This window comes from Pygocentrus nattereri, chromosome 26 (assembly GCF_015220715.1).
Source record: "Pygocentrus nattereri isolate fPygNat1 chromosome 26, fPygNat1.pri, whole genome shotgun sequence".
NCBI lineage: Eukaryota > Metazoa > Chordata > Actinopteri > Characiformes > Serrasalmidae > Pygocentrus > Pygocentrus nattereri.
The window spans coordinates 25,070,727-25,089,794 of record NC_051236.1 but is presented as its reverse complement, the minus strand read 5'-3'; the positions used below and the strand labels follow the sequence as shown (position 1 = coordinate 25,089,794).

At 39.2% G+C, this 19,068-nt stretch overlaps 1 protein-coding gene across 16 annotated transcripts in view; it reads right to left on the bottom strand.

The window, feature by feature from the left end:
• The window catches only part of sgip1a (SH3GL interacting endocytic adaptor 1a), a 75,781-nt gene extending 59,857 nt beyond the window's left edge, over positions 1-15,924 (bottom strand). For 8 of the 16 annotated variants that reach the window (XM_037534895.1, XM_037534889.1, XM_037534892.1 and 5 more), the window contains exon 1: positions 15,135-15,407. In XM_037534895.1, the coding sequence (XP_037390792.1) occupies positions 15,135-15,144 (10 nt within the window). In that variant the 5' untranslated portion in view covers positions 15,145-15,407. Of the gene's footprint in view, positions 1-15,134; positions 15,409-15,709 lie in introns of those variants that run through there. The other 8 variants (XM_037534894.1, XM_037534900.1, XM_037534904.1 and 5 more) reach the window with 3 other exon arrangements.
• Positions 15,925-19,068: the final 3,144 nt, after the last annotated feature.

Sequence of the window (19,068 nt, the reverse complement as noted above, 5' to 3'; positions counted from 1 at the left end):
ACGGTACTAACCACGACTTTATTAAAATATGGCTGATTCACCTCTGGTCCCATTCTATTGCATGTTTGTACTGGAGGAAGTAGACAACGACATACAAGGAAAAAAAGAGCTATCAAGCCAGACGTCTCCCATACTAGCTTTACGATTCCACATTCAACTTTAAGAACAAAGAAGGAAAAATAAATTACACTCAGTAGCGTGCGTTGAGCTCTCTAGAGTGTTGTGGCACTAACACTGCCTGCTATGGCTTCAAGAACAGTAATTCCAACCCGCTTTAGTGGTCTGTACCCAGGTTTTGCTGATTCTAATGCTTCATGTTTCTCTTTCACTCTTGCCTCTGCTCATTCCAAAAATCAATAGGGGCTCTATTGCCCAAAGTAGAGAGTAATGTCTCCTAATGAAACCTAATCGGCATGACTCATCTTTGGGACAGGGACAGAAAGCAGCATAAGGTCCAAATCTCCTATCTAAACACAGCACAGCACTGTCACTAATACAGTACAACTGAAAAATGAAATAAAAAAAAATATATGTAGAGTGCACTTACTCATGATTCCATATCACATGGATACAGGAATGCACTGTGCATGATCTTGTAGATAACAGCGCATCCACATTACTCTAGCTGCTCAAACTACATCATCAGTGTACAATGTAACAGCATGTATGTGTACAAGAGGTTTACATAAGAGAATATTAACTTATATAGTTTAACCAACACTCAGTTTTAGCAATAAGGCTAATACCACACAACACAGGAGCTGAACTACAGCCCTCTTGCTGTGGTTTGACTGGCTGAAAAGATCAGGCAAGAAACAAGGACAGCTAAGCTGCTAGCAGCTAAGGCTAACAGTGCCTGTCAGCTTGGAGCTTATCTCCATAATGTCTGCCATTCTTGGGATGACACAGCCCACCGAGTAGCAGCGCTCATTCAGATGACTCATCCACTGCCTCAAATTCACGCCCGCACACACTTGCGGCACACAAAATATTCACAGCCACATGACCAGTGCTTAAACACAGGCCCCAGTGAAATAAAACAAACAGACACAAATGTGTATCACTTTCTTCCCAGATCAGTTATATAGAATATGACAAACCTATATGCATAGATCCATATTAGAGCTACTCAACTACGCAACTGTTCTTTAATTGTTATTATTCAATGCAATGCATATCAAATATATTGCAATATATAACAATATATATATATACACAACAAGCAATTCAGCATTTGTCCAATCACTGTAGGCAAATTAAGCCTTCTGCAGCAGCTTCAGGCACAAATCACATGTATGAAACTGGTGCTCAAATCTAAATGCGCAATTTACAGGCCATGAAAATGCACTTCGCCCCATCAGACAATAATGGGCGGAGCAACTGGATGTGTGATTACATATTCTACTCAATTTTTACAAAAGTTTAAGCCAAAAAAGTGCCCAGTTTTGCTTGGATTTTTTTCTCCCTTTTCAACAAAAAAGCAAGTAGTTGGGAAATTTTGTTTGACACCAGCAGCAGCCATAGCAACTAGACAGAGGCATGGGCTTTGAAGACATGCTGAAAGATTATTTACCAACAAAATGACACTATTTTAACTCAAGATTGTAAAATGTATGGTTATTTGGCCGCAATGTGACCTTACAGTCTGTGTTAAAAAAATAATTAGGATGGCTATAATCTGGAGTATAGTTACACCCAAAGCATTTTGGTAGAAAAAAACTTTCATTAACATTATTATCAAAATTATTATCATCTCTGTCACTGAACTGTTATTTTCTATTCTTGTCTCAGCTTGTTGAATTCAGCTTTTAGACCTTCCGGGTAGGAAGAGCACACACAGCCCTGTACACAGCTTTAATAAATCACATGTTCATTTCTGATGTATTGTGAGCACATACTGTGGACACGTCAAGTCACATTTTGCGCTGCATCTGCACTTGTACGTACATCTGGCCCTCAATAAGCCTGGACGATAATGTAAATTTAAACAAATGACTATAGTCTGCAGAAATATTGTGATAAACAAATCCACTGTTGTTCAAATTCATGCTTATTTGCGCTATAGCTTGCATTTTCCTGGACGGTAATATAATTAATCACATAATTACAGACTGGACTAGCTTCTAATATTACTTAAAAATAATAATAATGACAACTATGTTCTGCACTGACAACATGTAACACTGTAAATATCAAGTGGTTCTCCTCGTTCATTTAGTTGTAGACAAAAAAAAGTGGTGTACTGGCACAAGCTTGTATTTTACTCCACTGGAGAGCAGATCTCATACCTTCCAATGCTGTTTATTTAATTTGCATATTTTCCGGCTTTAACTGCAAGACTAAAAACCTGTTATATTCTTTTCATGTAAAGTATGCATGTAATTAATTAATTGGTGATGCTCTGTTTACACAACCTATAATTAAGTGCAATCTTTTCTTTTTGTTTAAACTTTCTGAACTAACCATACAGTTGAGTAGTTGTTCAAAGGGAATGGTTAAATAACAGCAAAGCAATTCAATAAAATGATCTGGTTTGTGTAACAAAACAAAAATGACGTTTTTGTATTCTTGACCCAAAGCTAGCCCTAACTTTTATTGTGTGCTGTGAGCATCCTGAATAATCCAGATGTTTTTGAATCTATGGATGAGTCAAAGCACTCACATGAACCAAAAAACATAATTCATACTTGTTTGATGACGTCCATAATATCTGGTTGTATATGGAGACTTCCAGTGGTCCTCTGACAGAACCGTCCATACAGCCATACAGCTATCAGTAGCAGCATGAACTGCACTGACACTGGTGGACTAAAGTGAACCCTGCAGTTGATGCTGATGTCGGAATACTCTGCCCCGGTTTCTCATTTTTTAAAAAGCTACTTTACCTACAATTATGCACATGCTCCGGCTCTAGTGTGAGAAGAGGAACTAAACCCTTTACGCATAAATTGGATGGTTGATCAATAAATAAAACAGCTAAATTAATAAAACATAACCAAAATAAATCAAGCCTCCCACGGGGCAATCATCTTTCTGCCTACTCCTAGACAAACAGGAAGTGGTGATGGGAAGAGGGAGAGGGAGTGAGAGAGCGAGAGATTTAACATACTCCCCTTCATCTTCACTAGTAATCTTGTTTATCTTTGTAAAAGATACAAAGATACAAAAAAGAAAAAGGAAAAAAAGAAAGCATATAGTGGTTATATAGAGGTTCCTTTTCACCCCTTTGTCTTTAGTTTGTATATATTTACATTTACGGTATTTTGAAGACACTCCGATCCAGAGTGACTTACGATTTGATCATTTTAGGACTTATTGGTATAGTGTAGGGTGTTTACCCAGGCAGGGGATTGGACCCCAGTCTACAGCATAGAAAGCAAAGGTGTTACCTACTATAGTAATATATATATATTCACATACATACACACACACCACCTCTGAACGCACAACACGTTGAACCTTGAAGAAGATGGGCTATAGCAGCAGAAGACCACACTGGGTGCCACTCCTGTCAGCTAAGAACAGGAAACAGACTACAATTCTCACAGGCTCACCGAAACTGGACAATAGAAGATTGGAAAAATGTTGCCTGGTCTGACGATTTTCGATTTCAGCTGCAACGTTCAGATGGTAGGGGCAGAATTTGGCATAAACAACACGAAAGCATGGATCTATCCTGTACCAACGGTTCAGGCTGGTGGTGGTGGTGTGATGGTGTGGGGGATATTTTCTTGGCACACTTTGAGCCCCTTTGTACCAATTGAGCATCGTTTAAATGCCGCAGCCTACCTGAGTATTGTTACTGACCATGTCCATCCCTTTATGACCAAAGTGTACCCATCTTCTGATGGCTACTTCCAGCAGGATAATGCACCATGTCACAAGGCTTATATCATCTCAAACTGGTTTCTTGAACATGACAATGAGTTCAATGTACTCCAGTGGCCTCCACAGTCACCAGATCTCAATCCAATAGAGCACCTTTGGAATGTGGGGGAACGGGAGATTCGCATCATAGATATGCAGCCGACAAATTTGCAGCAACTATGTGATGCTGTCATGTAAATGGACCAAAATGTCTGAGGAATGTTTCCAACACCTTGTTGAAAGTCTGCCACGAAGAATCAAGGCAGTTATACACATATACATACATATATATATATTATACCACAAACAAAAGACAAAAAGTTATATGCTCATTATAATTTGTACATCAACCTCCCAACCATTTACTTATTAAAGCTGAAACTTAGCAACATCAAATCTCCCCTACAACACCAACACTTTTGATTCAACTTTAACGGCTCATATGTGGCTGTGTTTATTCTTGATTCCTGAGCAGGATTACAATCCTGTCATTTGTGTTAATTGAAGGCAAGCTTTTTTTTTTTTAATAGCACCAACATGCTTTTAAAGCAAGACAATAACACCTAGTGTACAGAATTATAAGTGTTCTGTAAAAAAAGAGCTGAATATGTGAATAGGACCTTTTCACATTTCCAGGTTGTTGTTTTTTCCCCTACTCCATGCAAAAACATTACCTCAATGTCTATGGCTTCTCTGCTGATGAACAGCAGAGGAAAAATAGAGTTGTGCAAACAGGATGGATGAAGAATAAAGAAGGGCAAGTAACCTTGTATCAGTATTTCACTGCTGCTGCCTAATGTTTCACTGAAGTCAGCTTGCGCTTTAAAGTCAGTGCTGTTCCCAGCCGCCTTCAGAGGAAAAACGGTCTGCATTTTTGAGAGAAAGTCGTTCACTGGAGACGGTGACCACAGAAAATATCTACAGTTGTGCTACTAAGGATGACTATGCTGCTCAATCCACTGTCGGTATGTAGGCATGTTTACGTTTTTGCCAACTAGTTTACTGCTAGTTATTTTTAAACTTCTATCGTTTTATCACTCTGCTGATGTTAGCTGACATTCTAGCTGTCAAGGAATTTTTCCATTTTAAATTTAGATCCTTTATTCAACTTGGACTCCTGCAGTGTTGTGTGTTCGGTGTTCTCCAACAATTCTGAACACATTCTCAAATATCGATCTTGGCAACTATGACAAAGATGAAATGACACCTTTTCACGGTGAGTTGAAGTGATCTCAACAACAGTATTTCTGAGGTTAAAAACTGTCTGCAAGACAATAGCAGAATTTATTTTACCTGTCATTTACACACTTTTGTTTTCTCTAAAAAGGGCCTAACAACTTGCTCACGCTCCGGCCACTAATGTGGTCTTACAAAGTTGGACCAGCTTTAGGGAACACTGGCAAAAATCCTGTTCAAACTAACAAATTTAAGTTAAAAAAATGGTTTGGGTTCTTACAGCCCACCACCCACTTTTTAGTTTTCTACATAACCATGCATTTCCACCTGCCATAGAGCCTATTTAAACCTTGCATTGAGTTGTTTTGTGCCCATATCGTATCTGGATAAACTTTGGCCTTTACACTTCTCACTAAAATGCATCCCCAGTTTTACCTGACTGAACACATAATGCGCTGTAAATGGAATCCATATAGAATTATGTGGTCAAGAGCCATCTCTGCCCACTTCTGAATGTAGTTTGAGTGGTTTCTGAAGTGCAATCTGAATGTGACCAGACTGCCAAAAATGTATGTTAATGCAAGGTGTAAACAGGCCCCTAAGTTTTCCTTACTTCATTTTTGCCTCTCCTATCATAGCCTCAAGTCAATTTCGGACTGATGATATGATCTGATGATGTGTTATGGATGCATGGAGCGGATTTCAGCCTGTGTTGAGTATATATACACACATCAGTGTGTACAGCGGAAGTCTGATTTAATTTATTTCTTTTGTCCTCCTGTTTTACACATAACTTAAGGGCTTAAGGGCAGTTCCAGCACATCACACATATGCTCCTTTTATTCACAGATACAGTTAATAAGTAAATAAAATGTTTTCTTTTTTCTATGTTTTAAAACTGTTCTTACAGCTAGCTGCTTTTTTCTCTACCACCAATCCTTTCATTCCTTTTCATCATAATGGGGTTAACTGAACCAACCCTAATTTTCTCATGGCTTGGTGCCTCTTATTTTCTCAGCAGTTTCCCCCTCACTCTGCAATCTGAATATGCGTTCCTGAAACACTCCTCAATGTCCTCTGGTGTTACTCTATCTAGCTCAATACAGCAATAAGCTCTCTTCCTTCCTGCTGCTTTCTAACTTCGCCTGCACCCTCTCACACACTTGTTTATTGTTTACTTATCTCGGTTTGTCTCAGAGTGGTGGAAGCTTTCTTAATACAGAGTAATGTTTGGGGAACAGTTATAATCAGGGGCCAGTGAATTAACACACACACACACACACACACACACACACACACACACATGCACGCACACACAGACGCAGACATCTTCTTTTTAAACTATACTATCAACCTCACGCTGTCTACAACAGAGCTTCTATTCAGATAGACACCAGAGGCGGCTTGAGCCCTTGCGTTTTTTGTCCTGAGACCATAAAAATCTCTTCTTGGTTGGAGCGGACAACTGTGTTTTGTATCCCTCCACTTGTATCCCTTTAAGATTCATTTTACAAGTTTCAGCTCAGCCACACCCAAAAATATAGAGCTTGTGGTCTCGTTTGTTCACAAGCTTCATTGCTCTTAAGTGCCCCCTCTAGCGCAAAACCAGCCCCCTGTGGATATTTCACCTCAGTAAATCCAACCCATCATAGATGTATGCATTACGTCCTGAAATTCCTTACAATAAAAAGACAAACTTTTCAAAAGCATCTCATATTATTTGCATTATGTAGTTATTTTGAACAGCTACACAATGTTGGCAGCGAGGGTGCTAACCACTTGCTAAACCACATTTGTGTCAGTGTTAAAACAGTGATTTATAGGGGGCTCGGTGGAGCTCTTAAAGAGACCAACTGCTTAAAGAGAGCTCAATTTTCAAAAAGTAGGCATATAAAGAAGTGTATATTTTGAAAACAGAAGTTTGCTAGTTTACTGTCCTCCTCTTCAAAACCACCCTTATATCTGCATGTAATGGCGCTATTTTAGTCTGCTGATAAGAATCCTTTAGGACGCAAATCCTAACACTACATCTGCCTTTCTCAGAAACGACAGAAAATCAGAGTGAAGAGAGAATGCCTTATGCTGTACATGAAATTACACTTCATTCACATTCAGTGTGTCACATTTTCCTTTCAGTCTCTGCCCTCTAAAATGTCTGTGCATAGGCCTGCTTCTAACATATTTTTAAAGGTAAAGCCTGAGCCCAAGCCAGAAGTGTGCATACAAATGCAGGTGCAGCACAATGTACCGCACCATGCGCGATGCGAATGCAGTTTTGTGCTCCAAATAAGCCAGAAATTCACATTTGATTTACTAAGACTTATACTGGAAACTGCACGAAGGCCAGTCTACTAACTGCTCACTTGAGAAGTGCAGAGTTAAGACATAGTAAAATATAGGAGTCAAGCTTGAGACAAAACCGAAGTTCAGCGATGGAGAGACAGTCGTTCTTTCTCTTCAAAACATTCTATGGAGGTGCTATTTTACAACAAACATAACAATAACACTTGGGCAGAATGTGTCCAATTTTACCTGAAACTGAACATCAGGCCCCAGCGCTTTGTTTTAAGCACATCACAAGATCATGTCTTGACACCTGACTTGTTCTACATAGTATCACAGTAAAATTATTATTATACAAATGCTGCTCTTAGCATGTTTGTAAATCTAATTCAGGTTTATATGTATTGCCTATGTATATGTACTTCACCCAATTTGTTATAAGGACAGAACATTTCAAGATTGCATTTGTGCATACTGAAATATACTGAAATACTGAAAGCTGAGGCAGATCCACTCTGAAATTGATTAAAATAGGCTATTAACTCAGTTCCACAGTACAGACAATACAGACTTCCTTTGTTGTGGAAAAGTTCATCCCAGTCCAAATCATTGTCACCCATTAAACCAAAAACATAGCTAACAATGCCTCCACAGTAGCAATCCACAGTTGGCTTCCTTCAATGCTAATGAAATTGCAAAGAAACAATAATGCACCCACTTACACTTTCAATGCCAAAATGATTCAGACACAACAACCAGCATCCTACTTAAGAGCTGAAATGACTCATTTAAATACACAGTTACTGTATGTCGCCATGTACTGTATGTACGATCGCAGACAGTGGAAAAACGCAAATGAAACGCTCATTTCCCAGATCATTCAAGGCATGTTTGGTGTCTGAAGTCTGCTGCTTTAGTTTTAGTGTACTGACTAATGTAGCTAAACAACTGGAAACTTACATATACCAATCTGATTTAGACCTGCAAACTGGAAGCCTAAACCATCACATAGTTACCTCAAAGCACATCAAGTTATGAATGGTGCCACAGAAAGCATTAATTCAGATTTTAAATTGTTCTCTGATGGTGACATGTGACTTTGGTTGGGGTGAAAGATGCGGCCAGATGTGGTTTTACATACCCATTTCCAAAAGTATGATGTGACCCTAGGATGAAATGAGCTCTGCTCTGAATTGCTGGTTTACAGTGAGACACCATGTCTGCTGACAGTTCTCTGGGAAGGGTCTGAAAAGTGGTGACCTCCCTTCACAGCCCAGAACAGTACATTTCTGCACATAACCTCCATTTCCATTGCTGTAGCTCCATTCTCATTGTTGCATTTTCATCGGTATAGTGTAGGTAAAAATTCTGCGGGCATAAATATTAATGAGTCTGTTATGCAACAGTTCAGGATTTTGGAACTCCCTCATTTGCAAACACAGGATTTGTATTTGAAGGAGGAGACAACAGTTTTTGAGACTCACAGTATGTCAGCTCCATTTAATTCTCCTTATTCAACCATTCCAATGTAAAAACAGTTTTCTATTCTATGAAACCTTTAAGAAACCTCTAATAAACTTACTTATATGAACTCTGACACTGCATGACACTGTTTTCTTTACAAAAGAAAAAATTATTTCTACTACGGTGTAACTCAGAGGAAGCATGTGTTAGTCTTCACCCTCCTAGTGCTGGCATTACTGTGAGAACGGGGAAACCTAGCAGGTGAAATCTGACACGACTAAACTGGGTAGAAAATTGGGGATCAATGTCATTAAACAAATGAATAAAAAAATGAACAAGGGCCTGAATACGTATCTTGCGTTCATATGCCAATGCTAATATACTCATGTTTGCACCACGGGTATATCAATGCACATATCATAAGGTTCGATACAACTGTCAATTCTGAGGTCAAAATGTTCAATGATTTTTTAATATTTTATGTTAAAAAAAAAAAGTTCACTCCTAGTAGAATTCATTTATTTTTTTTAAAAGCTTGGACATTTGAGTGTGGACCGTGCATAATATAAGCCCTCCACCTCCCAATCCATTTACTCTGATATGCTGCACCCAGGCAGCTTTGATCATTGACAGTGGTTTCCACAACAGATGATAAATAAAAGTCCCTCAAAAGAGACCAAGGCATGTAACAGCAATTTCATTTTTTAAAATTTCAATGCACTGCTTCAAATGTGATTTTCCAATCTGTACTGAAATCTTTATGGCCTCAGTTTCTAAGTCGCTACTACTTTTTTTATTTTATTTTAAAGATAACACTGTCATACGGTGTCCGAAATCAAATGAGCCAATGTATTCAAGATTACTGAACCACCCAACAAGGTTTGAGGCAACTGTGTGCTGATTTATATATGCAGTTTGCATAATGCTAATTTTTTATATATTTTGCGTCATTTACTTGTTTGCCACATTAGAAAACTTCAGACACCAAATCAATGACTGTGTCTGTTGTTTGGGCTGGGCTGTGCCCTTTATTCAGACACATTTCCTCGTGCTCCAGCCACATGGCCAGCCTCTGTTTGCTTTAGCCTACTTAGACCACTTCTCACTCCAGCATCTGCCAGTCCAAACAGCAGACTGTCTCACAGTTATCAAACACAAGCCAATTCAACACTGCCTGACATCATAATCCTTCAACTACATCAGGCAAACAGTGTTATATATAAAATCACAATACATCTTTCCTAGGCGAACATGACCTACTCAGTGGGAGAAGTTCATTAACAGCCAGGGAGATAGTATAACTGAACTGTTCTTTTCTCCTCCCTGGGCAAAGAGATAGAAACTCTCCAATTACTAACGTGAGAGGCCACAGAGACACAGTTAAATATTTGATTCACACTGCTGCATACTGATCAAGATAAAAGTTCAAGATACAGTAATATCTCCAGACTATAGCAATTAGGGCTGTCAATAAGGTAATTTGCTGATGCCTCTGAAGATTAATCAATTTAAAGGCCATAAAATAAAACTGTAAAATGTATGTATAATACAAATGAACAGCATTCAGGAAGAAACCCTCAAAGATAGCAAAAATACCTTATTAGAAAAACAGAAAGGAAGAGGCATTTAAAAAGACTTCAATCAATTTATTACTTTGAGAGACCAGTTTCTTTTACTTTAAAAGACCAACTATAGAATTAAAATTTTCACTGACATCATGCAAACTGCCTGCTAATAAGTGTCAACTGAGAAGGTAAACTTTAACTGATGAATTTCCTTAATAGAGTAACTGAAGTTTAGTAACTGCAAAACACTCCCTGTCGAATTACATATTTAAGTTAACAAATCCTTTACAAAGAACACATTTACATATAGCATTTTTTTGGTACATTTTTATCCCACAATTCTATTTATTTGTCGAAGTGAATGCTTAAAACATAAGATAGAAAAAAGTGCCAGAACTTTTTTTTTACCAGACACAGTTTAGATTAAGTTTTCGTTCAAAATGTAAAATTCAGCAAATTAACAGTAACTGTGCATTAAAATATGTAGGACTATGGACTTATTTTCATTTAGGGTTTTCCAACTTTTGCATTTAACTGTACGTCACACTTAGAACAAGTCTACACATGTTCTATGAGGGAAAAAGACGTAAACATCTGTGTTCTGATCTGGACTCAGGTACACTGTTCTGCTCCCCAGTTATAACTGTAGTATGAAGGAGTTCCTGACTGCTCTCACTTACACTAACTTTACTGTCCCTACCACCACAGACCAGTGATCATCTTGCCACAAAAGCAAGGGTGGGGTTGGGTGGGAACAGGAAACACTATCTACCACGAACTCTATTTCCAGCAAGCCCCCATGGCCTGCTCTGCTATTTAAAATCACAGTCTACTCCCACCCAAACCTTACCAGGGCCAATGCCATTAGAGCGGAGCCAGAAATATACACCTTGACAGCTGAAGGTAAATGGCTTACATAATGATAATTATGAATATATTTGGGTATTACTAAGCACTTTGCTGCCTTCATGCTGGTCTTAAGGAAACACTAACTGTGGCAAGCGGCTACTGGAGATACACTGTAACATGTTTGTGATGTCAAAGTCCAATATCCATTTAAAAGAAGGGCATTAATTTGGGAGTATGTGCAAATTCAGTGAATTACTACAAATCTTCAACAAAATCCTGTAACATGGCATATTTTCTAAAAATGTATTGTCAGACTTTAAAATAAAAAAAAAAAGTTAAAATTTTGAAAATTCAGATTTTTTAAAGGTTATTTCCACTCATTTTTCAAAATAGCCTTATAATTAAATTGTTAAGTTGTAAAGGCATTCAAAGTAGTTTGATATGAAGTTCGCCATTCTAAAGAAACCTACCACAAACTGATGGTGATAGGAACCAGACGTCTGCATGGTTTATCACCACTAAAAGTTAGCTGACAATAAGTTATTACATGAAATGGGGACTAATGCCTGAGACACCATTTTAGGACACTTCTGAGAGAAAATGTCCTAAAAGGCAAGTTTTATATCCATTCATGACAGAAGACTACATGCAGGGTTTTGAAAGGCCAAACAGTTAAAGAAATCCTTTTTTTTGGATTTACCACTATTTTTTCATTATCATCACTACATATGAAAACTCTGTTGGCATGTAGGTTCACCCGTCGTTCTGGGTAGTAAACAGTATGGTTTGTGGGACTGTGTTGTAGACACCATGATGCCTGGTTCCCATCACCAGCACTATAAAGAAAACCAAGTCAGTAAGTTTCTCTACAAAGCACCACTTCACATCATAACCACTCTAAATGACTTTGCCTAAATCTCAAGGACTGAATCATGTAAAATCAAATTTGAGAAATTTACTTTGTCATAGAAAGTGGCATATCTTCAAACATGGTAGAAGGTACAAGGTAGAAAGGATGTAGGGATTATTTAAAAGGCCTCAGCTGTACACCAGAACACCATATAAGCAGAAATAATTGGTTTACAGGTCAATAATTCTCTAAAAATACCCTGTGATGGCATAGACATAAGGTGCATGCGGCAGAGAGGGCCAGAGAAAATCTTTTTAGGGGGGAAAAACTTTCTCGCCTCTGCAGAGTGCTGCTGATGCATATTATACTTTAAAAATGCAAAACTGTCAGCAAAACTATGAGAGTATGAACTAGTTGCCTAGCAGTCTCAGATTTTTATGAGTTTACACGTGACAGAAATATAAGCCAGCATAACATTTACAGCTTGACAGTGGGCTTCTAGCCAAAAACTAATTAGATGAATATTGATTCAATTACAATGACATTTATGTTGACATGGATCAACAACATCAGCGTCATTAGCATGATCAGAGTTTGTGTAAACAAACAAATGAAAAGAAGTTACAATATTCAATATATTTGAATAAAATTACAATATTATTCTTTGTATTATTATAATCAGTATTAGTTTTCCTACTATGAAACCCCCTCAGGTGTTTAACATTAGGTGATTTTGAAATGCAAGAAAATTTTCTGAAATATTACACAGTTCAAATTAGTTGGATATCTGCTGTATGTCAGTGTTCCAGGAAGAAACCACAGACTCATCAGAAACCTTTTTTCCATTAAACTATGAAGATATAGCAGCTATATTCAAACATATGGGCTTCATTAGAGCGTACGTGGGTGGCAGAGTTTAGAAGGCACTGGGCGAGGTGGATTAGCTTCCTATTTTACACCTGCAGGTAATCCAGGCATGGCTAACCCTGCTAAGCGCCATTCACCTTCATGTTATGCAGCTATGTGGAGGTACCGTATCTGTCACTGATGCTTTCTGCTGTTACTTAACATCTAGAAACCTTAGCTGACACACACACACACTTGTGCACATGCAACAAACACACACGTCCACAAGTCGTGTCAGGATATACACACATGAATGCATACTACAGGTGCTCAAAGGATTATGAGCACACCTAGATGGCCTAGATCTCACTGCTGGGATGGACAATGTTACAATATTTATTGCCATCATGATAAATTACATCACAATATGCTTTTCTGAGAATAATCTGATATTGTCAGATATAAAATTAACATTTCCAAACGTTAAACATGAATAACTGTATTCAAAGTCTGATGCAAAATTTGTTAAAAGTACCACAAAATGTGTTAAAACAGGTAGGTGTGTTATTTAACACCACTTTTTAGAGTTGGTCAGCTGGGTACTCATGCCTAGTGTCAGATTTATGTCATCTCCAGTTTGGGTTACTAACTTTAAATTACTTCAAATCATTCAAATCAATGATCTGTGCTGAGATTGGGGAGGGCAATATGATGCTATTTTATCATCATCACAAATGACGACAAATTTCCTTAATGAGCAAATCATGACTATCATCAGTACTTAAGGAACACTGACCAGATGCATGTTCAATTACAAAGAGAGAACAATTAGTCCCGATTAACTGGATTTAGTGCAGTGCAGTAAGTGAAATGTTAAACAAAAAAATCGTACTCATAGTTTTTGATGGCAGTTTTTAAACATGGCACTACTAATGCAGAGTTCAGTAATGCCAAAATATTATGATATCCATCATGAAAGTTTGTTTTAAGTGGGCATATTTCTGCCATATTGCCCACCCTATTTGAAATAATCAACACACTGAACTGATCGATGCCCAGCCAGTTGTGTCATGTTATTTTCAATATGACAGTAGGTCTCCATTAAGTCCATGTTTTCACAATAACAGAAACAGAAAAGATAGCATCCTCAGATTTTTAAAACAACAAATAAAATGTTAACTTTGTCCTTATTTTGCTTCAATCAATAGCCTAAACAGGCTTTAGGAAATGGCAATACACACTGAAGTATCTACACAAGCAATGGGTCAACAAATTAATAAAAGTTAATGGCAATGCTCAAGTACATGCATTTACATGATAATTCAGTACTTGAATAGACAAAAAAGGACACAAACATACCAAATGATTGGATCCACAATGTATAACTCACATACTACGTGTTTATGAATATGAATACATATATTTACAATATTCGAGAGCTATGTGAAAATGAGCTTTGATGTATGACAAATTTAAATAGCACTAATAAACCTGAACTGAAAAAAAAGACAGTGTCATTTAAACTTAGAAATCTGATATTGATCTAATAACACACCATTATAAATACATGGCATGCTCTCATCAGACCGTTACATAAAACCTCCGTCACGCATGTGGATCAAGCCAGCCTCCATTTCTCTCCCAAAAACACAGCGGACAGCCACCCAACCTCCACTTCCACACACGCCCCTTCCCTGCCAAAAAACCATGAACCTGCACTAACATGGATTCACATGAAGCTCCTATATTATTACAGGAGTAAGTGTAGTGACAGTGTGTGTATCTGCATATGTGTGTATGGTTCTGTGTGTGTGTGTGTGTGTGAGATGTGTGAACTGAACTCTATATACAAAGAGAATTCTGACCCAGCCAGCTGGGCACATAAGCTGTAAGTGCAAAATCCAAATAATCCTTTACGACGGCAAGCCAAAGGAAGGGGGTAAGAGGAGAGATGGGGGGGATTTGGGGGGGCAGCAATTATCCTTGCTATTGTGTGCGCGTGTGTGTGTGTGCGCGCATGTGTGCCTGTGCTTAAGATAGCCAGTAGCCTCTGCTCTTTACCGAGAATGATATGCAAGTCACTGGAATGGCGAAACAGCAGCCACTCAAAAATAGCAGGCCGGCTTACGGCATTTATTTAAAGCCGCTGCACACAGGCTCAGCACTGAGTAAAAGCAACAACAGCACATCAATAAGAAATAGCAAAATACAGCACAGCCAGGATTAATTCTTACCTTCCATCATGGTTGCAGATTTGCATTCCTCTATCTCCAATGAGCCTGGAACGAAAGGAGGAGAGGGAGAAGCCCCTGGTCAGCAGAGAGATGGACAAACGGAGTAAAAAAGAGTGGCAGAAAGATTCCCAGCGGCTCTTGTACAGCCCTAACGTCTGGCCGTGCGTGGTTTAGGCCATGGATGCTGCTGCTAGTCACTGCGGCTTTCAGAGGATGCTCAAAGAGAGGAGGGGAGAAAAAGCAAACCAGAGAGAGAACGACACACACAGAGAGAGAGAGAGAGAGAGAGAGAGAGAGAGAGAGAGAGAGAGAGAGAGAGAGAGAGAGAGAGAGAGAGAGAGAGAGAGAGAGAGAGAGAGAGAGAGAGAGAGAGGAAGGGAGGGGAGGGAGGGAGGAGAGGAAGGGAGGGGAGGGAGGGAGGAGAGGAAGGGGTAGGCTTGTTGATGATGTCACAGCCCAGCTCAGCCAGTCAAAGAAGGCCTTACTTCACGTCACACAGCTCATAGCTTCTCTCAGCGTCTCTCCACCCTGGGAAATACACACATGCACATAAAAACACACACACAAGCCCATACCTTGTTATGGTGTAGCAGGCAGCTCCTGCCAGAGCAGAGAGCGAAAGGGATTAATGAAGCGTTGTTTGCTGGAGGACCGAGGCAGCTGCTGAAAACAGCCTGGCCATACTGTCTACTTCTGACAGCGTTTCTAGATAAGTATCAGAAGACACACTGCCTCTGTCCTCAATCTGCCTTTACTTCCTCCTTCGCTCTCTGTATGAGGGTTCCCTGGCAGTCAGAGCTATGTCCCTCTCTCGCCCTCGCTCTTTTATCTCCCTCCCTCCCACTATCCCTTGTCTCTCTATCTCTTTCTCCATCATGCTCCACTTGCTCCCTCCCTCCCTCCCTTTCTCCCTTCTCTTACTCTCTCTCTCTGTCATATCTCACTCCCTTCCTTCCTTCCTTCCTTCCTCCCTCCCTCCCTCCCTCCCTCCCTCGCTCCCTCGTCTCTCTCTTTCTCTGTCATGTCACTTGCTCCCTCCCTCTCTCTTTCTCCCTTCTCTCTCTCTCTCTCATCTCACTCCCTTCCTTCCTCCCTCCCTCCCTCCCTCTCTTCTCTCCCTCCCCCTGTATAACAATCAATCAAATCTTACGTCACATCAGAAACAGTAGCTGCCACTGTGGGCGGGGTCAGTTCAGACTAGAGGGAATATAGAGGAATACATGAGGAGGGGAAGAGAGGCAAACAGCAGAGGGAGAGTGTGTGTGTGTGTGTGTGTGTGTGTGTGTGTGTGTGTGTGTGTGTGTGTGTGTGTGTGTGTGGAAAAGAGAGAGATACAGAGAAGCGATTTATTTTACATAAGGCGGTGGATCTCAATCAAAGAATGGCCACTAATCAGTGAGAAAATAAAATACAAGGCGTGATGTTGCGGGTGGGCAGTTCTCTGCTAACCTCTATAAGACCATAAGCAAGACTACAATCTCACTCACAGCAACAGTTTCTACTGTAGTGAAAGAGTGGCATTTGCAAACTGGCAAAATATTTGAACCCTTTGAACCCTCAGCTGTTTACTTATTTATTTACATTACGTTGTATTATGCAGTAACAGGATCATCATACAAAACCAATATTTAAGCTATTTAGTTATGAGTGTGAGAAACTGAAATGTGGACCCATGTACAGATCTTTAGCAAGGGGTATTAATTATTTAATTATTTAATAAACTAATTTAATCAATTAATTTCAAGGCAAATCCCTGCAGCAAAAGGTATTATTTTTTTAGGAGATATTTCAGAGAAGACTCAGTATGAAACAACTTGCACACAGAAGAAGGCAGTGAAATGAAGTAAGTGAAAAAGGAGTTTCCAAAACTAGAATTTAAAAAATTACTAAAAAAAACCATAAAGAGAAAATTGGTCCAACTACTAGTACATGAAGAAAAAAATGTCACCATCAAATAAACAGGACTTAAAGTTTCCATCTTTGACAGAAAAAACAAACTCCATTGTTTCTGTCCATCCTTGCACTGTGAGAAGACAACACAAAGAGTCTGAAAAAATGTGTAGCTGCCAAGAAACTGTTACCGTGCAAAAGAAAATAAGCAAAAAAGAAGAAAATCAAACTTCTGACAAGCAGAGTAAAGTGTTATAGATTGATGGACATAGTTCAGTTTGTAAAAATGCGTATTGCAGGAGCCTTATGTGAGGACAAAGCAAAAGCAGAAGATTCTGAGCACTTTTTACCATAGTTTGGTACAGCACATGGAATAATGTCCCTGTAGATTTCTTTGAAAAACTGAAAGTAATTTTCCAGAAAAGAATAGAAGATTAAATAAAGCAATTGAGTGAACTCCCTAAACGCAGAAAAAACCCATGTGTGTAAAAACAGATCTGTATTTGTATCAACCGATACTTCAGGTATCAATCTTGACCATAAATTATCTACATGGCTGTAAAACTATATCAGAAATGGTCTTTGTATGATATCGATTTAGCAGTTAGATAACCAATTTGATTCACAGGCATACCACACACACAAAAAAAAAAAAAAAAAAAAAAAAAAAAATCAATAAACAGGCATGTGATGCATCCTCTCGTTTGACTGTGCGTATGTGCCCAGTTGTGACTCATGCAGGCTGAATTTCTGTTTCTCTCGCTGCTCTCTGGCCCTGTATCCCTCACTTTAAGCGAGTAGATGCTGCTTCACTCCTAGACCTGCTATTCTCTACAGTCATGCTCTAATCCATGCGAGTGCATCTCTCATTCTCTCTCTCTAGTGCCCCCTGTCTCTTCTCGCTGCAGCTGCTGCGCTGTATTTCTCCTTTCTCAACTCACTGTAGGTCTGCTAGAGCATGTGCTTAATTATGCATGCTCAATGTTCACACAGATCGAGTGAGAAATATCAGCAACCTAAATTCAGCGAGCCCCCACTATCCCAGCTGTAATAACAGATGCTGTCTGTGCTCCCCTCCCCCCCTACTCACACCCCACCCTTACCTCTGTCCCCACCCCTACAGCCACACTCATCTCAGTGTGTGTGTTTTTGTTTGGGGGTGGCGATATTAATCACAGGATTCCCCAAATAATCCGTGACACTGCCTGGACAGGTCAGTGTATCTGCTTCTATCTGGCGTGCGTAAGGCCTTTGACAAGATGCATGTGTGGCCATTCTAAGCAAGTGTGCTAAAAAAAGCCTAATGCGCTAATCCTTATTGCTGGAAGGGACCTAGTGTGCATGGACAGTAGCATGTTCTTTACTGCACTGTGTGGATAAAGGAACTTTACATTATTCCAACTGCCACATGAACTCCTAAGCGGTATGGATGTCCATGATCAACGGATTATTTGTCAACCAACAAATAACTGTTTACCCAAGCTCTTCACTGAAAAACATACATTTCACTTCCAATAAACAATAGTTCCAATCTGAATAGGCAGGTTTATCATTCAAGTTGAGGAACATTTTTGTGTGATTCTACTACAAAATAAAGCATGCAACTAAAATTAGTGGTGTTCAGGACCACTTTTTTGAGAGGACGACAGCACAACTACAACTATGTACTATACCAAAAGCAAACATCATCAAGCAGTAAGACAGACAAACTATTCAGTCCACGCTGTCTGAGAGAAAGCGCAACATATAGTGGTGTGAGGAAATCATGCGTGTTCAAAATTACAGAGAAGAATGTAGTGGACAGTGATGCCTTTTAAGAGCTACTGAGGTACAATGAATAAAAGCTAGCCCTATCATAGTGTTTATGTTCATTTTGATAAGGCTAGTGCTGAAAATATCTCTTCAAGCTGCTCAACACTATCTATTACTGTCATTTTGTCAACTTTCTAGTATTTGGGCATGTAACAGCTAGCTCTTCTGTTCTTATGTAAAGCTGTTTGTCATATAAACACTTACAAGGAGCATTTTTAATATCTCAGTGCCT